The sequence below is a fragment of the Xyrauchen texanus genome, chromosome 24, assembly GCF_025860055.1.
Source record: "Xyrauchen texanus isolate HMW12.3.18 chromosome 24, RBS_HiC_50CHRs, whole genome shotgun sequence".
Classification (NCBI taxonomy): domain Eukaryota; kingdom Metazoa; phylum Chordata; class Actinopteri; order Cypriniformes; family Catostomidae; genus Xyrauchen; species Xyrauchen texanus.
The window spans coordinates 34,220,963-34,245,632 of record NC_068299.1 but is presented as its reverse complement, the minus strand read 5'-3'; the positions used below and the strand labels follow the sequence as shown (position 1 = coordinate 34,245,632).

The window sequence follows — 24,670 nt, the reverse complement described above, 5'->3', positions numbered from 1 at the left end:
AACGATCCAAAGCATACAGCAAAGTAAACTCAGTTGGTTTCAGAGGGGGGAAAAAATGAAGGTGTTAGAATGGCCCAGTAAATCACCTGATTTGAATCCAATTGAACTTTTGGGGTATAAACCTCATTCTCCAGAACCACAACTGGTGCGCTAGCGATTGACTTTAGAGGCTGTAGCCTTTGGCCTGCTTGTTAGAACACACACCTCCCATGCCGGAGACGCCAGTTCGAGTCCCGTACGGAGCATCACACTTACACAAAGATGTATGAAATATTGCTGTAATTTAGATGTTTATATTGTTTAGATTTGTTAGTAGCCAGCTGCTCATGTCTATGTCTTAGTTCAGTTGATTTAGTGTATTTAGAGTGAGTCAACTTTAGTTTAACTTCTGCTGTGCTTTTTTTTTTTTTAATTTATTCAGAATTTTATTTAATTATCATAAATGTGGACATTTTGTTATTTTACAGGCTGTGCCTGTGAGACAGATTCAATTACATTTACATTACATTTATGCATTTGGCAGATTTTTTTTATCTGATCTTTTATCCAAAGCTACTTGCAGTGCAATTATTACAGGGACAATCCCCCAGAGCTACCTGGAGTTAAGTGTCTTGATCAAGGACACAGTGGTGGTGGCTGTGAGGATTGAACCAGCAACCTTCTGATTAACAGTTATATGTGCTTTATTCCATTACGCCACCACCACCAAATTGAGCTGATTTAGCTAAAAAAAATATGGCCCACCTATTGAGACTTTATCTTAAACTTTTTAAATCCCCTGTTAACAACAATTACTTTCAAGCTCAGAGAAATTGCACATAATTTCCTCTGTTTTGAAAACAGACATTTTAAATCGCAGTGGGGCTTTTAATTTGAAATCGAGTGAGAGACGTTCACTTAATACTGCCATTGTCTATTAGTTCACTACAAACTTTTGTTTATGTTCTGGGAGCAAATTGCTGTTATTAGATTTACGGAGAGACCGTGTGATGTTATTGTCTTTCTGTGCCGAGCTGAAATAAGAAAGATGACTCCTGCTTTTGTAAAGCTATTGAGTGAGTATCGACAAGACGATTCAAATAAAAAAAGCGCTGAAAATGTTGTCAGCTGGGTACAGTTGAGTTGATTCATGTAGACTATGTAAAGGAATGTGATACAGTTTCCAAGACCAAATGATCGATGAGTTATGCTATACAGGCTGTATAGGCCTACTTATATGGCTTATATGATATTGGTCAACTAATTTAAATTGTTTAGTTTTTAAAGGCTGATGCTGATATCAATATCTAAATACAATATAATATATTTGAATTTAAAACACAATTTAATAATAGTAAATTAAATCTACACAACACTATTGTGTAGTATAAGATACTTATACTGGGGATGTTGATAACAGGATACTAAATAGGATGTTATTTTCCTAGGTGTATATCGTAGTGTTTGTTCTCTGTCTCTGGTGTCATGTGAGTGTGTCCTATAAATCACTTAGTATTGCACAGAAGCATGTGAGCGATGCGTTTAAATCATTCCTTGTGTGATGCATGTGTTACGGTCGGGACTGAGACGATACAAATGAGAGAGAGGGATTGTGCTTCATAACAGACGTGTGTGCTCTGGTCTAAATGGTGTGAAAATTGGCTTACCGTGAGTAATGCAATGGAGTTGTTTTCTCACATGCTCACTCTATCATTGTAGCCCTTTGTACTTTACTTCTTAACTGGGTTTGTGCGGACAGCATCTCTTATTCAGGATGAGGATGAGATTTTAGGAGCTTCTCACAGCAGACGAGGGTCTAAAGTTCTGGTAAGTAAGATGGACACTCGCTCTCTGTGTGATGTTTTATTGTAAATCTTTCTGAAAGCTTTCGGATTCCTTCCTCTTTATTAGTGGTGTTTGCAGGGGCGAAAATTTCATCAAAATGTTGGGGGGGACAATAAACATAAAAATTCTCAAGAGCAATTTTTGAAGGGGTTTTTTGTTGTTGCCCCGTTTGCATTTGTATTCTTTTATTTCTTAAACAATTATTTTAAGAATATATCATTATATTATTTACAATACACATATTTTAATGATATTTTAGGGGGGGACAACCCTCAGATAGGGGGGTCCTGACCCCCCCGACCCCCCAAATTACAAATTACAAATTAATTAATAAATAAATTATGAAATGTGTCAATAAAAAAAAAAAAATAGAATGTAAAAGATTTTTTTCAGTGCACCTTGATGTATTTATTTCTGTATATTAATACATTTTTGATTGATTGATTGATTGATTGATGGACTTGATTTATTAATTTATACTTTTTATAATTTATTTATTAAAATATGTATTGGCATATACAGTATATACACTGATCAGCCACAACATTAAAACCACCTGCCTAATATCCTGAGAATAATATATTATTATTGTTATTTTTATTTATGTAATTTTTTTTGCATTTTGATAATGGGGGGGGAAATGAAAACTTTTAAAGGTCCTAAAATAGGTTTAAATTTCTTTAAGCATAAATTTTTTTTCATTATTATTTTTTTGTTTTGGGGTGAAATAGGACTCTAGGGACATTTTCTTGACAGGTTTTGTGGCGAATTTTGTTAAAAAAAATATGTACTTAATAATGTTGAATTTATGTTGTTTTTATAATGTGCCACTCTCGCTTTTTTCTTTCCCTTCCAGGCTTCTTTTATCCCTCTTTGTCACCCCTCACATTTACCCTCCTTAAACTCCCTTTTCCCCCCTCCATGCCGTCTCTTTGAGAATGGATGGTAAACCATCGGGACAGGCCAGCGTGAACTCTTCCTACATACCCACCATCATCTCCTCCATGTCTGATGAAGAGTTTCCTGAGGGTGAGGAGACGGGGGGCGACACCTCCCCGCTGATCACCCAGCAGCAGCAGCCCACAGGGCCCCTGGGGGCCCGACACTGCCCGGAGGACTCCTATAATCTGGTGTATATCATCTTCTTCCTGATGGGCATCGGCTCTCTGCTGCCCTGGAATTTCTTCATCACAGCCAAACACTACTGGCTGTACAAGCTGAGTAACAACTCCAGCCCTGCAGGCCACGAGGAACAACACAATGACCTCAGCGTAAGACATTTTGTATTTATATCTGTGTTTAGGTGTTTACTACATGTCACTATATGCTATGGCCAAAAGTGAAGTGATTCAACAAGCTAGTGAGCTGCCTATATAGGCAGCAGTTTAAGGCAGAAAAGGCGGCTCCAAATGTTAGGCTGTATGTGGTACTGCCATATAAGTTACCTTGTTTTGGAAAATTGCATTGCAACAAGCACAGTAAAGAAAGGCTTATAAGATGGCGGAAGAAGAGAATATTTGTGTGTGCTTTTTATTTGTATTAGATTATTGTGTTGTTAGCTTAGCAACATGCTAATGCCAAATTCGACTGAAATCAAGTTTTTAAGAATCAAGTCAACTATGCTCTTTGGAGTGCTATTTGTATGATGCACAGAGTTGCTGCCTATGAACAACGTTTCAAATCGGTCACTTGTGAGGTTCCATTTTTGCCTTAGAAGGCAGCTGCCTATATAAGCTGTAAACATCCCATAATTACTGCAATAAATCCCATCATGTAGTGTGCTCAACTAGACCTCATTTCTAGTGTGACGAATGAATAAAAATAACTGTTTATTTCTGAAATGAAAATTGGACACCACTCCCTGTATTAAACATGCTGATTAGTGAGGTTATGTGACAAGAAAGTTGTACGCTTCCATTTGAAATGTTTAGTATTACATAGTGCTTACACATACTATAAAAAAAGTAGTAGGCAGTATGACAGGATTTAACATTGATTTCAAATGCAATATAACTTTTTATATTTTTTTTCAACATGATAACTGGACACAACATCCTCAATTAAACGTGCAACATAGTGAGGTCATGTGACAACAGTGTAGCATACTAATGTTTGAAATATTTACTTTATTTTACATACTGTTTTACAGGCTATTAAAAATAATAATAATAATAAAAACAATCGTAGGCAGTATACAATATGTACCTCACAGTATGCAGTACAGTTCCAGACATTTCCTTCTCTCTCTTTTATTAAAGAACTGAGGCAGCCAACCATGTGTTCCTGACTGTCATGTCAGCTGACACTTGTGTTTGTCTTTAGGCACGAGTGTCACCTCCTTGCTAGCACACTGCAGTGTTATTTAAAGATGCAGGAATCAGGAGTGTTTTTGAGAGAGGGAGAGAGATACTTTCTGCCCACCCCATGATTTTTATGGTCTTGTGATATTTCAGAGAACTGAAATTCTTTTTTCATAAATCTTGCTGAACCACAAGTGCAGTTTGGCACCTTTTATGGTGTATTAGGTCAATCATGGTGAAAACTAGAAGATGTGTGTACTGTAGTAATGGGCACAGTCTGTCTTGTTTTTTGATAATGTCCATTAGTGATCACAGAGACCGTATCACGATTTTCTTGCAGGAATTTTTTTTAATATTAAATAACTATGTAGCAGTGGTTGTATTTTTTTATTTTTTTTTATTCAATTATGCACACTGGCAGTTTGTTTCTAAATGAGTGCATCATGTAATAGAGCACAAGAGTGCCTGACCACTTTTTCAGACATCTGGGTTCTGTAAGTATTTCCCCCATTCTTTTCTTCCATAGACTTTTCATAAAATCCTCCATTAAAAAGATTTATAAGGTGAATCACAACATCACAAACCTTGCTTTGAGGCAAAATAGTGTTCCATATTGGACAAAGCACTTTATTAGAAACGCTATGGGCCTAATAAAGTGCCCGACATGGTCTTCTGCTGTTGTTGCCCATCCACTTAGGTTCAACATATTCTGCATTCTGAGATGTTATTCTGCTCACTACTATTGTACAGAAGGTTTATCTGAGTTACCGTAGCCTCTCTGTCATCTCGAACCAGTCTGGCCATTCTCCGTTGACCTCTCTCATTAACAAGGCATTTCCTTCTGCAGAACTGCCCCTCACTGGATGTTTTTTTTTTTTTTGGCACCATTAGGAGTAGTCTAGAGACAGAAAAACTCAAACCAGCCTGTCTGACACCAACAATCATGCCACGGTCTAAATCACTGAGATTAAAAATGTTTCTCCATTCTCATGGTTGATGTGAACATTAACTAAAGCTCCTGACCCATATCTGAATGTTTTATTTTTTTTTATGCCTTGCACTGCTGCCACATGATTGGCTGATTAGAAAATCGCATAAAACAGTAGGTGTAAAGGTTTACCTTATAAAGTGGCCAGTGAGTGTGTTGATTACTATGTTGTGTTTCTCTTTTGGTTACCACAGAGTGGTAAAAGCAGACCACGTGCTCTTAAACTTTAAGAAAGACCATAAGATTTAGTAAATGCGTAGATGAGAGCCAGTGTTTGGATTAATTTTTATTTTCAAGTTTTCTAGTCTGCTGCTTTCAATAAACATAATTCTGGTCATTTTTTTTATTTTGTAACGAGACCAGACTTCTCTTGAAGTTGAGCATTCATAGGCACTCTCACTTCTGCTCAAACTAGATTGTGATCTAGCTGGATTGGAAAGGGTAAGAGTTTGCCACTATGTGACTCATTGAGTTTGTGCATGTGCCATTCATCAAGAGCATATGAGCTATTATCACCTTTGCCAGTTTAAGCATGTGACCTATTTCTCAAGGGAGTGTGAGATTTATCACTACGGATGACTGGCATGTTTATTTCCTTGCTCTTAAGTGCGAATGTCACAAAAACATTTCCAGGTCACATTACATTGTATCCTATTTTTAGAATCATTAAGACTTTTCATTCAATTCAGAACATTTTACACCCAATGATGTGTTGCTTGAGATTCAGCAATACAGATTTGCAAATGCATGATTCTAGCATTTAAATCGACAGCATTTGAGGCATTACCACAAAAAAATAATTATTACAGACCTCAGAAAAACAATTTTGGACCTCCACAAGTCTGGTTCATCCTTAGGAGCAATTTCCAAATGCCTGAAGGTACCAGTTCATCTGTACAAACAATAGTATGAAAGTATAACCACCATGGGACCATGCAGCCATCATACCTCTCAGGAAGGAGACTCATTCTGTCTCCTAGAGATGAATGTAGTTTACTGCGAAAAGTGCAAATCTATCTTATGTGAAGATGCTGGAGTTCTGTCTGGAGGAATGGGCCAAATTTCCAGCAACTTTTTGTGAGAAGCTTGTGGAAGGCTACCCAAAATGTTTGACCCAATATAAACAATTTAAATGCAATAATATCAAATACTAACAAAGTGTATGTAAACATCTGACCTTCCCACATTCTGGGAATGTGATGAAAGAAGGAAAAGCTGAAATAAATTATTCTCTCTACTATTATTCTGACATTTCACATTCTTAAAATAAATTAGTGATCCTAACTGACCTAAGACAGGGAATGTTTTCTACGATTAAATGTCAGGAATTGTAAAAAACTGAGTTTACATGTATTTGGCAAAGGTGTATCTACATTTCTGACTTCAATTGTAAACTTCTTAAAGGGATAGTTCACCCAAAAATGAAAATTCTCTCATCATTAACTCATGCCATCCCAGATGTGTATGAATTTCTATATAAAAAGCCATCCTAAAAGTAATCCATACGACTTCAGAAGTGATGTGATATATGTGGGTGAGAAACAGATAAATATTCAAATCCTTTTTTGCTAGAAATTATTTCCCCTTCCCAGTAGGTGGCGATGTGCATGAAGAATGTGAATCAACAAAAACAGAAGAAGAAGAAGAATCTTAAAATGGAGATTGACTGAGCTGAGGAGAATATATTGTAAAATAAAATAAAAGGGGACTTAAATATTGATCTGTTTCTCACCCACATCTATCTTTTACTTCTGAAAATGTTTATTTAACCACTAGAGTATTATGGATTACTTTTATGCTGACTTGTGTGATTTTTGGTTTCAATTTTTTAAAATAACATTTTAAATGAAGAGCTGAGATATTCTTCTATAAATCTTCATTTGTGTTCTGCAGAAGAAAGTCAGTCACACAAATCTGGGATGGCATGAGGTTGAGTAAATGATAAGAGAATTACATTTTTGGGTGAACTGTCCCTTCAAGTTTGTACATTTTTAAATGTTTGATCATCGGAAAGCTGCAAGAAACTCTTGTTTCGTATTAGTGGTTGGCCAATATGGGGCTTTAGTACATACTGTAGCTGTGTCTCATGTAATAATTCCAACTGAATTTCAACAGTTTTCATGCACATTTATTTTATTTCTTTGGTAAGCATCAGGAGCCCTGATTACGACTGGCTGACTGTACATTATTTCTAACTTTTCAGACTGCTTGTGACACATTGAATAGAAGTGATTAATTTATATATGGCTTCTCTCCTCTTTCTCTTTGTCTGGGGGCAGGACTACTTTGAGAGTTACCTTGCAATTGCTTCCACTATTCCCTCAGTGGTGTGTCTCATCATCAACTACCTTCTGGTCAACAGGTAACACACAAACACACACACTTTGCTTCACCGCTTTTCCTGTTAAAGTGATAGTTCACCCAACAACAAAAAAGAAAGAAAGAAAATTCTGTCATAATTTACCCATCTTCATGTCTGACTTTCTCTCTTAGTGAAACAAAAGGAGAAATTTTAACTAATATCCGGGTCAGTCATTGCCAGTGGATAATGACTTGTAACTGTTGCCAATTCCTGTACTATTTTAAAGAACAAGGATTCACTGTGTCCTTTTCTCAGATTCATCTCCAGGAATGTATTTTTTGTGTCTTTGTCGTAAACATTTGGCTCATTTGAAAGAGTGAAACCAGAAAACAGTGTATTTTGGCTAATAGACACACTGCTCGTCTGTTTAAAGAATAACTGAATTGGGATGATGGCATTTGGATCACACAATCTGGATTAAAATAAAATGTTTCAAATGTTGTCCTTAATCTTTAATATAAACAAGGGCAAAATCTGCTTATCCTCTGCAGGCAACAAAGGGAAGATTAGGTTCAATTGTCAGGGAATGCACTAATAAAATGTATAGCTTGAAGGGGGTTAAGATGGGCAAGGAGGAGGCGAGAACTGGCTTGTCAATATAAATAATAATTTAATGAAAATTTTAAACAAAACACACATGACGAACATGCCTGTAATTCTTACTCTCTCGAACTGTCGTCACCGTCCGCCTTTATCTCTTGCCTTTATCCCTTGCGCCCCATCAGGCCGATTGGGGACCGGGCGTGCGACATTCCAGCCCGGCCCCACCCCCCTCCGCTCCACACTTGAATGCACTGAAAGTCACTTTAGATTAAGCATCTACCAAATGTATAAATGTAAATATAAAAGGAATGTTCTGGGTTCAATACAAGTTAAGCTCAATCAACAGCATTTGTGGCATAATGTTGTTCCCTTTCGATTCAGTTCACTCAACATTGCGTCATGCTGACGCATATGGGAAAATCCTTTTCCGATGACCTAGTTGAAACCCTTCTACAATAAGGCCAATTCTAAGATTGGTTACGGTGTTTAAGCCCCGCCCGGTATGTAAGTGGGCGCGCAAACACCATTCATAAGAATTTCCTTCAAGACTACGAGCATACACAAGTCAGTGGGCGAGATCTGCATGGCAACAAGAAGACTCTCCGCTCCCATGCAGTGTTCCGGTGTACTCTGCCTCGTGGAGAATGTTGTTGCTCTGTCTCAAGTGATACCATCCTAAAATGATGTGTACTGAGAATTGTACTGTGGGGAGATTAATCATTACAAATCACACTTCAGGTGTGTATATTAAATGCTGTCACCACCCTGTGTGGTCTGTGACATCCTGATTATTTCATTCAACATTACAAATCACACTTTGAGGCATGTATTGAATACTGTGGATAAACGTTTCCCGGGGGTGAGCGGCACTCAGTCTCATCTAGCGAGCGAGCCGACACGCCATTTTTCCTGCTCAGCGAATGAGTGGCGGGCCCTCACGGCCGTGTCCGACTGAGTTTTAAAGACGGTCGGACACAGCTGCGTGATTCAGGTCATAAGCCAGCTACTTTCGTCCCTCCCAAATTCACTAGGTGGGGAAATTAATCATTAAAAATCTCACTTGAGGTGTGTTTTGTATGCTATCACCGCCCGTGTGGTCTGTGTATTGCATTCAATTAGAACTTTCTCACAAAAGAGCAAAGCACTTACTACATGAGATGCACACACATTCAGCTACATGCTCCAGTGTGGAACACCATAAGGGTAATATTTTGCCAATGGTGTCCTATCATCCACAGTCCCATTGAAAAATGTGTTGAGATGGTGCAGTGTGCAGAAAATTCACAATCTGCTTGCAGAAAGCGCAATGGATATGGTTTAGAACTGCAATGCTACACACTCCAATATGGAACACCACAAGGGTCATATTTCACCAATGGTGTCCTGTCATACACAGTCCCATTATAAATGGGGTGTTATAGTGCGGTGCGCAGAAAATTCACAATCTCCTTACAGAAAACATAATAGAGATTGTTTAGAACTGTAGTACTATGTTGTCTGTCCCTAGCTCCTCACACGTTCACAAAGTGTATCAATGCGGCACTCGCCTCGTTGAAACTGAATGGCGTGCGCATTCTGAATTACCTAGAAAATTGGCTTTTACTAGCCTAAACAGAGGCTCTGTTGTGCGAGCAGACATCTAGTATTTGAGCAATTGAACAGTCTGGGTCTCGATGTCAACTGGGTCAAGAGCAAACTTTTCCCCCCCAGCCAACAAATCTCTTTTTTGGGGGTCCCACTCGACCTGGTGAACATGCGTGTGCACCTCATGAGCGAGCGCTTTCAGACCGTTCTTCAGTGTCCATCTCATTTCAAACCGGGGAAAACGCTTGCATTTTAATATTTTCAAACAATGTTGGTTCTCATGGTGGCACCTTCCGCCATCATACCGTTAGTTCTCTTGCACATGATACCACTTCAGTGCTGGCTCAAGCGTCGCGTGCCACAGCACGCATGGCGCCAGGGGGGCGCATTCGCATTGCAGAAATTTACCGCTGTCTGGCTGCTCTAGCACCATGGACAGCTCCAGTCTATTACCATCAGGGTGTTATGCTGGGTCAGACTTTCAAGTGGAAAGTAGTGACCATGGATGCGTCCTGGATAGGTGCGAAGAAGGCATGACATATCAACCACCTGGAACTGTTAGCTGTCTTTCTAGCCCTGAAGGCTTTTCATTCTGAGAAACAGAATCACCATGTGCTGATTCAGTCAGACAACATGACGGTGGTGGCGTATGTATATCGCCAGGTCGGAATTCATTCACTGTCAATAATGAGTCTGGCGTGGTGCCTCTTCCTGTGGAGCGAGTGCCGCTTCTTTCCCTGCAGGCGATTTGTGTCCCAGGCCGTCTGCGTTATGAAGGAGGCCTGTTGTTACACCAAGGAGCTATGCCGGCCGAATGGAGACTTCATCCTCAGACTGTCCTGAGGATTTGGGAAATATTCTGCAAAACTGAGATCAATCTATTTGCCTCCGCAGAGAATGGCCACTGTTCCCTCTGGCACTCCATGTCCCAAGCTCCGCTAAGAGTGGATGCAGTGGCCCACAAATGACCTGCGAAATGCAAATACGTGTTTCCCTCGATGTGCCTCCTTAACTCTGTCATATGCAATGTCCGAGATGACAAGGAAACAAGTCTATTGGTTGGGCCGAAGTGACCCAATTAGTCCTGGTTCCCAGAAATGATATAGATTCTGGATGGCCCTCCATGGGAAATACAGCTGAGGAGGTATCTCCTCTCAAGCACAGGGCACAATCTGGCATCCTCAGCCACTGAATGGAGTGCACTAAACTTGCCAGAATTGACTTAGTCGTTTATGAACACCATTTTACAGGCCAGAGCACTGTCTGTGGAATGTGCTCACTAAATTTACGAACCAGTGAACTGCCCTATTCCTGAACTTCTTACATTTCAACGCTCAAAGTTTATGTAGCGACTACCTCTACATATCACACACCTGAAGCCGGCACATCTATAGTTAAACATGATTTGATCATAAAGTTCCTCAGGGGAGCGAGGCGGCTAAATCCCCTCGCCCGGCTACAGTCCCGAATTGGGTCCTAAACATGCTTGCAGGTCCCCCCTTTGATCCTCTGGACTCTGTTGAATTGTGTGTGTGTGCTTTCTCTTAAGACCACATTACTGCTAGCTCTGGCCTCAGCCCAAGCTGTGGAACCTGCATGTGTGGTCCCTAAATGGAGTCCGCTACACGTGCCAGAACTGACTCCTTTATGAACACCATTTTACAGGCTAAACCGCTGTCTAAGAGACGCCTTTACACACTGAAATGGAATGTGTTCACTAATTGGTGTAATTCATGTGGCAAAGACCAGTGAACTGCCCCATTCCTGAAATTCTTGCATTTATTCAAGAGCAATTGGATGCAGGGCTCACTCCGTCAACACTCTCTACATATCACACATCTGAAGCCAGCACCTCTATAGATAAAAACAATTTGATCAAAATTTATTAGGGCAGTGAGATGGCTAAATCCCCCATACCTGGCTACAGTCCCAACTTAGGACCTAACTTTGGTCCTAAACGTGCTCGCAGGGCCCCCCTTTGAGCATCTGGACTCAGTTGAATAGCGTGTGCTTTCTCTTAAGACCACATTACTGCTGGCTCTGGCCTCAGTAAAATGGGTCGGAGATTTGCAAGCGCTATCAGTTGACCACTCATGTCTGGAGTTTGGTCCGGGTCTTTCAAAATCCAACATCAAACCCAGAAGAGGCTATGTGCCAAAGGTTTTATCTATGCCTTTCAGAGCTCAGATGTTTCACCTTCCATTTAATTCGGATGAGGAACAGTCATTGCATTTATTACGCCTTGTACGAGTGCTAAACACATATGTTGAGTGCACCCGCCAGTTCAGACTGTCTGACCAAATCTTTGTGTGCTATGGAGGATGCACTAAAGGAATGTCCATCTCCAAGCAAAGACTTTCTCACTGCATTGTTGATGCGATCGAACCACAGGGTGCAAATTGCCTAATTGGTGTTAAAGCACACTCAACTAGAAGCATGGCCACTTCATGGGCATGGACAAACGATGTGTCCTACAAGACATATGTTTTGCAGCAGGATGGATTTCTCAAAAACAAATACAAACATTTTACAACCTAGATGTTACGTCTCTCTCTTCGCAAGTCCTCTCTGTCAAGGGTGCTTGCTATTTCATTGGCCAAGCATTAACTTGGGCCCCTTTTTAAGTACGGGCTCCCCCGCCATTTTACACAACCTCCTGCATTCAGACCTTTGTATTTCCCATAAAGTCACAAGCACTTTCATTGTAAATAAAACTCTTCCCATCTGGGTTTGTGAAGGGGTTAATTGATACTATATGACTATAGTTCATTTATCAATTCTAAGTGCTCCCCTCCTGGCTCACCATGAAGGTTATTCACTTGCGGCATACTCATGTCGACCATCCCGCATGGCAGCCGCATCATGTTCTTATGAGTATTATGTTTCGGTATCCCTCTCTGGGAGGATTATGTCATGTAGTGCGGCGTGATGGGACTCTGTTTCCCATATGTGTCAGCTTGATGCCATGTTGAGTGAACAGAATTATAAGGGAAAGTCTCGGTTATGTATTTAACCTTGTTTCCCTGAAATGAAGGGAACGATACATTGTGTAAGCTGGCCACACTATAGACTCTATAGACACTCTATAGTTTTTTGAGGTGCGAGTGAAACACTCTTTGTACCTCAGTCAGAAAATTCTGAGGAACACCATAGCCTTAGAAGTCTTTGTAGAAGCGTTTCAACTAAGTCGTCGGAAAAAGATTTAACCATATGCATCATCATGACACAATGTCTTGTTCCATTCATCTCAGGGAACCCGAGGTTAACCGAGAAGATTACCACAAAATGTATTTTGACACGTCCCTTTTCTTAAAAAAAACAAAAAACAAAAAAAAAAAAAAATCGAGGTTACTTAAAAAGGAATTGAATGGGGACAATTTCTGTTGGGTTTAATAGCAAAAATGCGAAGTTTATAATTTTGAATTCTTACATTAATTCTGTTATTAACTCCTATATTATTTGAGCTGTAAAGTTTAAATTGTCATTTTAGGGTTTTAGGGTTTCAAATAAAAATCAAATCCCTTTATTGTCACTCAACCATATACACAAGTGCAAACAGTGGTTCAAAGCCTTGGGTGCAGTTCCAAGCAACATAGCAGTATGACAATTACAACAAACATCTGATTTACACTTCACACAGTTTACACATCTTGTTACACAGCACAATATACAATAGATACATAATATACAGTATACACAAAATAAGAAGACTGTATACAATATAAATACACTGTATTGTGTTGACATTCAGCTGTCGGTTGATAGTCAGTTGCCAGTGTGTTATTAATAGAAGTATAAAATGTGAGTCAGTCTGAGGCTAATAAAGTGCAGTGCTGATATATGTATCATGAACGATTGATAGTTCAAAAGTCTGATTGGTTGGGAGAAGAAGCTGTCATGAAGTCGACTGGTGTTGGTCCTGATGCTGGGTTTGTTGACATTACATCGTCATCATGGTTATGATTGGCTATAACTTTACAAAGCAAAGGTTAGTACGTGATTTTATCACTCTAAAATCATGTTTAAACACATTATTGTTTACATCTTGTGGCTATACTTTAGAAACAGTGAGTATAAAAATTGGACCCCATTCACTTCCATTGTAAGTGCCTCCCTGTAACCTCGATTTTAGCTTTTTTTAAAGAAAAGGAGGGACTAAATACATTTTGTGGTAATCAATATTATGCCACAAATGCTGTTGATTAAGTTTGAAGAGATGAAGTTTCTCTCATCATTTACTCGTCTTCATACCATCCCAGATGTGAATGACTTTCTGTCTTCTGCAGAACACAAATGAAGATTTTTAGAAGAATATTTCAGATCTGTAGGTCCTCACAATACAAGTGAATGTGTGCCAAAATTTAGAAGCTCCAAAATCCACATAAAGGGAGCATAAAAGTAATCCATGAGAGGTTAAATCCATGTATTCAGACAGTATGACAGGTGTGGGTGAGAAACTATACATTTTTAAGTCATTTTATTATCCATAATCTACATCATCGATACCGGCTAAAGTGTGCCACTTGGTCGAGCATGCACGCAAGAAAAAGAAATGTGACAGTAGCAGGAAACGGCATCCTTGTTCGAGTGAGAATGGGTTTGGATACCTTGATTAGTAACCATGTGATCTTCCGGGAGAATTGTGCTGAGATGGTGCTGAGGTATTCTTGCTTACAGTTTGTCTGCCCGGTTCTATGCGTGTCAATGTCGCGGACTGTTCTGGCTAGATCGCGGATGCGTGGCAGAGGAGTTCATTTTAATAATCTACAGTACGTGGAATGCGGAACACCAGCAGTAAGGCCCGATACCCAACATCATACTTCTGACTCTACGTCAGTGACAATTGCATTGGTTAACGCTAGATCTGTTGCCAATAAGACTTTTATTTTAAATGATTTCTTTCCATCAAGAGAGCTGGGGTTTTTTATTTATTATTATAATTTTTTATAATACTCTGTCTCTCAGACAGGAGATCAGAATGAAAATAGCAGAATGTATAATTAGTAGTATTATAAATGAGGGTTTAAAACGCGTGCGCGAGTTCTTTTTTTTTTCCCCGCCTTTAATCTATCACGCGTGCAAGCGTCAATAATGCACGCAGATTAATGCCATTTAAATGCTTTCATAACCCTGCTTGAAAACACTTTTGGCCATGAAAAATGAACACCTCCCAGTTATAATAATATAATATAATAGTACTTCTTGGTTAAAAGCAGAACGTTTTTCAGGAAGTTTAGAAATTTCAAAGTTACGCTGTAATAGAAAACTTATGCCAGCACATTTTTTAAATACAGCTGAAGGAATCTCAAACGAGAATGACGACACATTATTAAAGAACTATTGTAACCATTTAAGCTTGATAGCCCCATTCATAATGTCAAAGTCAATCGTCTTAAGACCTCCGTCTTCATAATCTTTAATCATATCACTTATGTATATAATTACTTTTCCTTTTCCATATAAAATCAATATTCTATTTATTTCTTTATTTATTTTATCTTTTTAGCAGAAGCTGCTAGTGAGAAACATGGATAAATGAATCTAGAAATACTCTCTACATTCGTCAGTAGAATTCTTCTGAATATCGTTATGTCTCTCTGCAGCCAAGGTTTCATAATTGATTTACATTTTCTCTACATTTTTATCAAAATTAAAAATTTTCTTAATTATCCACCATCTTAGATATCCAGATACCTAAATATTTAACGTCGGTTTTAACTGGGATATTATACAATGTTCTATTAGGATGATCATGGATGGCCAATAACTCACATTTTGAGAAATGTTCTAGGGGTGGAACACAGTTCAAGTTAATCTCGATCGACAGCATTTGTGGAATAATGTTGATTAACACACACACACCCACACAAACATGCGTTTATTTAAAAGAAAGCTAAAAACTTAGGACCTCTACTTTTCACCAAAGTCCATCACTTTTGCTTGTATTTTATGGAAAGTAACATGTAAAGGCTTGAATACCCCGCCCACTACATCATTTTGATTATGCATAACTTAGAATATGATCATTTTATATATTGCACAAACATTACAGACATAGTTGAGTCATATATCAAACAAAAGCGCTCTTTCTCGGGAATGAGACTGCAGTTGATTTCTTTTATGAAATAACACCACGTTATTGTTACAGGAAGGCACTTACAATGAAAGTAAATGGGGCCAGTCCATAAATGTTAAAATACACACTGTTTCAAAAGTTTAGTTAAAACGTAAACATTATACATGTTAATATAGTGTGATAAAATCACTTACTAACCTTTTCTGTGTAATGTTATATTTAGTATTACAACTTTGTTTTCCTGACGACGGAACACCAGTAAACTCTGTAATCTGATAAATGCTGTAACTTCACTAAATCACAGATTTGATCACACTACAATCATTTTTACACATATAATGTGTAGATCTTCTGGCTATACTTTTGAAAAAGTGTATTTTGATGTTTGTGGACTCGTCTGACCACATGTGATCGGATCACCCGAGATGCATCTTAAAACCAGGTGTAAAATGGGTGTCTGTCACTAGCTTAAACCAAGAGAATTAAATATATATTAGAACAGATAGATCTCTAACCCCTAGGTATGTCATTACTTGGTGGAAGATAATGTAGGCTAAAAAATATATAGACTTAACCAGTACATAGATGTAGTGAGCCTTGTCTGGGAACCAGAATATAATCGAGACTTGGGGTTGGCTCTTTTGAAAGCAACCACCCAGAGAACGTATAAGTCTGGTTTGATTATATGATAAGTATGACTTGGGTGTGATGCATTGTTTTAGGTGCTCTAATAAGCTGCTTTAACTGTGATGTAGGTTGTGACACAGGTCATTGAAGTTGAACAATATTCAGTTGATTGGTTCTCCCTGTGACTGTGTATGTGTATTTTTCAAGGTTGTCCTCTCAGGTGCGGATCCTCTTCTCTCTGTTTGTGATCTTGCTTGTGTTTGTGGTGACCACAGTGATGGTGAAAGTGGACGTGTCTGGCTCTAGGATCCAGTTCTTTGAGGGAACACTGGCTAGTGTGGCACTGGTCAGTGGAGCATCCAACATCTTCTCGGGCAGTGTGTTTGGCATCAGTGGCCACTTTCCCATGAGGATATCTCAAGCACTCATATCAGGTACTGTTCAGTGTCTGAATGTTCATCCTCATGAGTCGGCTGGATGGAAATCAATGCTATTAAAGGAATTAAGCGATGGGCAATATACTGATTAAATCAGTATACTGGTAGAAATGTGTAGGAATTTGAGTATGCTTTCGATTGCAGTTTTGGAATATGCAGCTACATGCATGACACATAATGGGCATTTCATCATAGGCTACGCTACAAAAATTCATTATATTATAATCATATTTTTCTCACCCAAAAATGAAAATTACATCATTATTGTCTCAATCTCTTGTTTTGTGACTTTCGTTCTTCCTTGAAACACAAAAGATTAATTTTTGAAGAATATCCTAGCTGGTTTTTTCCATATATTGAAGGTTAATGGGGACTGGGGCTGTCAAGCTCCAAAATGACCAAAAAGTACCATTAATTCACAATTGAATTGGTCCAAATGAGCAATATTCCAAGTCTTTTAAAGCCATGTGATAGCTTTGTACAACCCAAATTCCCCCAAAAATTTTCTGATTTTAAATTACTGTACATTAAAAAAAAAAAATTTGTTTTAATCATTCACAAGGTAAAACATCATATGTTTAGTTGTAGTGTTTTCTATATATCAAAGTGTGAAATATAATTTACAAATCACTCCTTTTTGTTTTTATTAGCATTTTTCTTCCTGTCCCAAATTTTTCAGAATTGGGATTGTATGTCATTGATTCTAAAGTGTCTCATCACTTAATGTCATTGACATCAGCTAACTTTAGAAGATTACAATATGGCATACGAGTGGTATGGACCACTTTTATGGAGCTTAACAGCCCCAGGCTCTCTTCACTTTCATTTTATGGTAAAGAACAGCCAGGATATTCAACAAAAAAAATTTATTTTGTGTTTCCCGAAAGAAAGTAATGAAAGTCAGGTAGCTTCGGAAGGTCATTAGGGTGAGTAAATGATGACAGAATTAGTGAACTATTACTTTAATCTCTTTTTTTATTTTATTATTAGTTCTGCATGAAGTAAGCTTGTTTCCCTTGTGTTCAGGTCAGGCCATGGGCGGGATGTTGAGCGCAGTGGCCTCAATAGTGGATCTGGCTGTCGCAGGTGACGTGTCCAACAGTGCGCTGTTTTACTTCCTCACCGCTGACGTCTTCACTCTGCTCTGTATCTTCATGTACCTGCTGCTACCCAGACTGGCTTACTCGCGGTGAGTGAGTCTCGTTAACATTTAGCACAGATCCCTCATGAATTATGAACAGAGATACCATCATACCTAGACTCACCATTATGAACATTTCACTACACTTCACATGTGACCACAGGAATACAGGAACAACTTGGTTGTCTTCCATTTGCTGCATGAGTATCTCTTATAAAACCTCTGCACATGATCTTCACCAGCCGTGGCTCGTGCATTTTAAGTCTAGGCCTTCAGTGTTTGTAGATGAATTAGTAGTGGAAAGTGATTGAAAATACAAAAAGGTGAATGAGAAAGAAAGGATGAAAATGTATGTATTTATTTGGCATGTTACGCCAGCAGAGAAGGCTTTGCTGGCCCTGAGAAATCGCCACTGATAGTCACACTGTGTTCTTTGACGGAGTGAGAGCAGAAAGAGGAACTGTGGTGCTGTTAGTGAGTCCATGAGTTTCATCACTGGTCTGGGGTCAAACCACAGTTTCATGACACCATTATGATGTAAAGATCAGCAGTTGCTGATGTACTGTATGAAGCCTGAAAATTACTGGTGCTCACTTTGATTTAGGTTACAAGAATAGTTCATCTGAAATGTAAGCAATTTTGTTATAATTTAATCACCCCCATGTCGCTCCAAACCCATATGACTTTTCTTCACTCAAAAAAATGTAAAATAGTTTTTGCAATAGTAGGATTTAAATAACATTTAAATGTTTAATTTTCTAAAAATATAAATAAGGGATAATGTACAGTCATCCGGATGTTATCGCACAATAAACCCAGTCAGAGTGATCTGCAACTTACCAAATAAATAAATAAATTCATGGACATATAATATTGATTTGCATTTAAATTATGAAATTTGAGAATAAAGAAATTGCTGAACAGCTGAAATCCACCTCTGGTTTGCGTCGGAGTTCTGTTGGTATTTATTTTGTGAAAATGATCATCTGACTCCTCAATAATCAGCCTATTACAAGACTGCTGGCCAAAAAACAAATAAATGGACATGAAACATTGATTTGTGCTGAAATTGTGTCATTATGTGAGAAGAAAGAAACCGCTGAAATCAACCTCCGGTTTGCATCTACTTGCCTAATAAATAAATAAATGCACCTGAAACGTTGATTTGAGTTGAAATTATTTCATTAGCTTACTTGTAGAGATCATACAGTGATCCGAGAAGCAGGAGAGACTGCTCGCAGAACCCGGATTAGTGGTCTGATATGTCTTAACTCCCAGATGTGCGGTTGTTACAGAGCAATATCTGACCACTGGATGGCGCCACTGAGCAATCTGAAATGGAAACTGTCCCTATTTAGTTATTAGAATTTATATTAATCAATGAATTAATTGCAGAGCTGAAATATTTTTCTCAAATCTGTATTTGTGTTCTGCAGATGAAAGTCATACAAATCTGGGATAGCATTTTTTTTTTCACATCAATCTACATTCCATACCCCATTTAAAAAATAAGTCTGATAACTTTGCAAGTATATTAAAAAAAATAAAAAACTGAAATATCACATTGACATAAGTATTCAGATCCTTTGCTATGATGCTTTAAATTTAGCTCAGGTGCATCCCATTCCTCTGGATCATCTTTGAGATGTTTCTATACTTTGATTGGAGTACACCTGTGGCATATTCAATTGACTGGACATGGTAAATGGTCTGCACTTATATAGCACTTTTTTAACCTTAGAGGTTACCAAAGCACTTTACACTGTGTCCCATTCACCCAATAACACACACATTCACACTCATACACCAATGGAGGTAAAGCTGCCATGCAAGGCGCTAGCCTGCCATTGGGAGCAACATGGGGTTCAGTGTCTTGCCCAAGGACCCTTCGGCGTGTGGAGTCGTCAAACTGAGCAATCGTGGATAAGAGAGGTGACCAAGAACCCACTGGTCACTCTGGTTGTGCTCCAGAGATCATGTGTGGAGATGGGAGAAACTTGCAGAGGGACAACCATGACAGAGTGGCGAGACGGAAGCCTCTCCTCAGTGTAAGACACTTGAAAGCCTACTTGGAATTTGCAAAAAAGTACCTAAAGGACTCTCTGAGTGTGAGAAACTAAATTCTCTGTTCTGATGAAATGAAGATTGAACTGTTTGGCCTCAATTCCAAGCATCATGTCTGGAGGAAACAGGCACCGCTCCTCACCAGCGCAATACCATCCCAATGGTGAAGCATGGTGATGGTAGCATCATGCTGTGGGGGTGTTTTTCAGCGGCAGGAACTGGAGGACTAGTCAGGGATGAGGGAAGGCTGAACGTAGGAAAATACAAGGATATCCTTGATGAAAACCGGGTCCAGAGCGGGTCCTTTCAACAGGACAATGACCCTAAGCACACAGCCAAGACAACGCAAGAGTGGCTTAGGGACAATTCTCCTTGAGTGGCCCAGCCAGAGCCCGGACTTAAACCCAATCGAACATCTCTGGAGAGACCTGAAAATTGCTGTCCACCGATAGTCCCCATCCAATCTGACAGAGCCTGAGAGGATCTTCATAGAAGAATGGCAGAAAATCTCCAAATCCAGGTTTGCAAAGCTTGTCACGTCATACCCAAAAATACTTGAGGCTGTAATCGCTGCCAAATGTGCTGTAACTAAGGTTTTTCAGACTTAAGGATCTGAATACTTATGTCAGTGTGATATTTCAGTTTTTTCTTTTTAGTAAATTTCCAAAGAAATCAGTTTTTTTCTTTGTCATTATGGGGTATAGATTGTAGACTGATGAACAAAAATAATTTAGGGGTCTGAATACTTTCTGAATGCACTGTATAAATAAAACATAGATACAAATTAAAATGTTTTCAGTATTTGGAACAAAAGGGGTTTAGCACAATCGGCTCAGTTGCAAATTCTGTTGAGCTTCAAAAAAATCACCATAAAAGTATATCACTAAATGCTCTGTTATATTCATACACTATATTCCTAGTGTTCTGAAGGCATATGATACCTTTGTGTGAGGGGCAGGTTCAATACAGCAAGAAAATGTAAATTTTTGGGGGTGAACTGTGTTCTTTTAATGGGTTAAAATATTGGAGCACATGCAGCACTTAGTCACCATTAGGTGGCACTAGAGGTCAGTATATACATGATGAATGGTTAAAAAACAAAAAGAGAGAGGAAAACTGTTTGAGTCAAAAGACTAGTCTTTAGTTTTGTCCGATATGCCATTTTGAAAATTTCGTCAATTTATCACAAAGCTGTACATTGTTAAACACAATGACTGCAGCCTAGGACTATAGGCCTTTTTTATCGCCTAAGAAATCCTATATTCACTATATATTCACAATGCATGATCACATTGAGAATCAATGGGTGCTTCCAAAAGCTGGAAAATGTTGCTTTCAGAGGTTGTACGGAGTTAGGATGAAAATAGGGTGTATTTTGAACTGTTCTGAGAGCAGTGCAGACAGACAGCACACTGGAGGTTAAGTCATTCACTAAATAGGGAGCAAGGCAGCATCCTATAGCTTTCCTATGCAGCCAAGTGCATTCACTCCTGACTAAAGTTCAGTTTCAGGCTGCAGGTGATGTTTGGATCACTCAACATATTTGGCAGACATGGGACAATAATAATCAGTAATTAGATTCAGAATTTATTTGAACATGGTTGGCAGTGATTGGATAATGCTGGTCATTAATTTGAATTCATTTCTGATTGGTAAAATGCTTCAGCTCTGGCTATCACTTATTTGTTTGACTCAAGAGAGAACGTTAAATTCAATTTCTTTACCTAGTCAAATAAATTCAATTTTTTTTTTTTAAATCAGCTGTAATTTATGTAACGTCTCAACATGAATAACTCACACTAGTAACTAGTATTATTTGTAACTAGTGGTGGCGTAGTGGCTAAAGCACAGGGCTGTTAATCAGAAGGTCACAGGTTCTAACCCCATGGCCACCACCATTGTGTCCTTGAGCAAGGCACTTAACTCCAGGTTGCTCCGGGGGGATTGTCCCTGTAATAAGTGCACTGTAAGTCGCTTTGGATAAAAGCGTCTGCCAAATGCATAAATGTAAAGAAAAATAAATTGTTGCGTTTTCTCATTAGAACACATAGAGACCCATAACCATTTCTGGCATCATTTGGAAAAGGATAAAACTAGTTAAGGTTTTTTATTTATTTTTATTTTTTAAAAATATTTGACAGGGTTAAGAGGCATGCACGGCATTTTCCCCTTTCTTGCTGATATCATTGCATCCCTTAAGAATGTTTAGCTGTTTTACGGCCTGATAACTCGATACAATAGTGATTTGAAGACGCTGTTATTTCTATGTAGAGGATATCCCGAGGCTGTGTGCTGCTGCTTTTGTTTTGTTAATTTACTCTGCTCTTTCTTTCCCAGGACCTTGCTGTGAGAACTGAATGTCACCTCAATGACCCTGTTTACACCTGAAATTAACCCGAGTTTCTCTCTCACTCTCTGTCTCTCAGATACTACATGGAAGTGTATTCTATATCCCGTAGTGAGTCTAACACCCACAACAGCAACTCAGGCCAAACAAATGTATCTGTGCCGCCCCTCATACCAATCCTGAAGAAGACCTATGTGCTGGGCCTCTGTGTCTTCTACGTTTTCTTCATCTCCATCATGATATTCCCCGCCGTCTCCTCAGGGATCCAATCAGTGAATAATGACTCTGGAAACCCCTTGACTTCTACGTACTTTGTGCCCCTCACTAGTTTTTTACTGTATAATGTCGCAGACTTCTGCGGCCGTCAGGTCACCGCCTGGCTCCAGGTACCGGGACCCACCAGTCGCAAACTGCCACTGCTGGTCCTCTTCAGAACCGTCTTGGTTCCGCTGTTCATGTTCTGCAACTATCAACCACGGTACCACCTGCACAACGTGTTCTTTGCACATGACCTCTTCCCCGTGGTGTTCGTCTGCCTGCTGGGGATTTCCAACGGGTACCTGGGCACGCTGCCTATGATCTACGGGCCTAAAGTCGTGCCACGGGAGTTGGCTGAGCCTGCTGGTGTCATCATGTCCTTCTTCCTCACACTTGGGCTAGCTGTCGGATCGGCCTTCTCTGTGGCACTGGTTCACTGGATCTGAGTGCCAATGACTGGCTGCCAATTAGACTTTTAAAAAGTGCCACAGCATGGACCATTTACAATCTGTACATCAGCACCCAAGAACAATCTGTTGCCAATAACTTTATTTTATTCGACTTAAAATCTTTAATACATTGATATAAGACTTTTTTTGTTGTTACTCATTTTATTGTTCCCATGGAGTTCAAATCGAAATGTTTTTTTAGGCCGTAATAAAAATATTTGAATTAAAGCAGTATTGATTTCATTGTACTGTCCCCAGGCACCTGGATATATTTTTTCTTAGTTTAAATGTACACTGAATACTTTGATCTAAACACATTTCGAAGTCAGTTTCAAATTTGTCATCTTTTCATAAAATATATGAATTTGTATTTATATGATATATATATATATATATATATATATATATATATATATATATATATATATATTAGCAAATATTCAGATAATTAAAATGCATTCTTGTGGCAGAAGAGTAAATCATTGATAACACAATACAAAAAGCAGCTTTAGAATACAATGTATTGTTTACTACCATATTATTGATCATAAGTCAATCATTGGCACACAGTTCCCAGCAATCCATTTCACAAGTGAATTTGTCAATCAGTTGGAGATTTATTATGAGGGCTTGTTTAAGAGCCCGTCATTCTACACCTGCGTCAGACATGCTTGTGTCATGTCTCGGGTGTGTTGTGTCATAAACATAAAATTTTTAGTTCACTGTGTCAAGTTAAATATAGTTTAATACTCAATCTTAGAGATCCCTTAGTTTGCATTTGCGCTCCAAGTGTTTGAACGCAAGAATGTAATGTATGTTTGCGTTGTTCTTCCTACTGAAGTGTTTTCTTCACTGTATAAACTGCGTTGCTCATACAGCTGAAATTTCACTCACTGCCCTCTGGAGTAAACAGGTGGTACTACAAGCTTGCATTTCTCATGAATCTTCCTCATTATGGTGCGATTAATTGCGTACATTTTTTTAAATCGACAGCCCTAATAAATAAATTATATATATATATAGATATATAGATTTAGTATTTTTTTATCTTAATGTTGGCGGGGGTGGTCTTCATGTTTTATCCAGACAAGTCGAAATAAAATAAAAAGAGGGGTAATATAATAAAAGAGGGTCCCTTCGATCTTTCAAGACCTCATGCTGTTTTGAGGGTTTTAGTTCATGCATGTTATCTCCGAGGTCATGTATATGCTAGCGTACTACTAACAAACTAAGCTTTAAGCAGGAGAAAATTGTGATATATACAACATTTTTGTACGATGAAATGCACTCTAGAGAACATATAGTGAGCAGCAAATCATGGTTCATGTCATGACTGTAAATAAATTATGAGTTTGCACTCTAAATAGGAAAAAATCTCTCACATCAATTGATTTATACAGAGGTCCCAACAGAGCAAAAGATGTACAAAAATTGCCAAGTGCAAAGTTTTCACCCCTTCATCAGTGCTAAATACCTATAAGCAACACACTTGCAATAATTTATCATACAAGTATTTAAATGTTGGTCTGTTTTTCACTCACACCTATCATAACTTCAGAAGATATGGATTTAACCACTTCAGTCGTTTGGATTACTTTTATGCTGCCATTATGTGCTTTTTGAGCTCCAAAGTTCTGGTTACCATTCACTTGTATTGTATGGACCTACAG

The 24,670-nt window shown here is 38.7% G+C and overlaps 1 protein-coding gene across 2 annotated transcripts; it reads left to right on the top strand.

Moving 5' to 3' along the window:
• Nucleotides 1-598: 598 nt before the first annotated feature.
• Nucleotides 599-23,223, top strand: LOC127618090 (equilibrative nucleoside transporter 3-like). Of its 2 annotated transcripts, none has more exons than XM_052090331.1 (7): nt 599-1,055; nt 1,699-1,806; nt 2,681-3,095; nt 7,392-7,474; nt 16,512-16,738; nt 17,768-17,930; nt 22,373-23,223. In XM_052090331.1, the coding sequence occupies exons 3-7, from the start codon at nt 2,763-2,765 to the stop codon at nt 22,995-22,997; spliced, it is 1,431 nt and encodes a 476-aa protein (XP_051946291.1). In that variant the 5' UTR covers nt 599-1,055; nt 1,699-1,806; nt 2,681-2,762; the 3' UTR covers nt 22,998-23,223. The 2 variants fall into 2 exon arrangements, with proteins under 2 accessions (XP_051946291.1, XP_051946292.1); XM_052090332.1 differs by having other exon boundaries at nt 599-1,647; nt 1,739-1,806.
• Nucleotides 23,224-24,670: the final 1,447 nt, after the last annotated feature.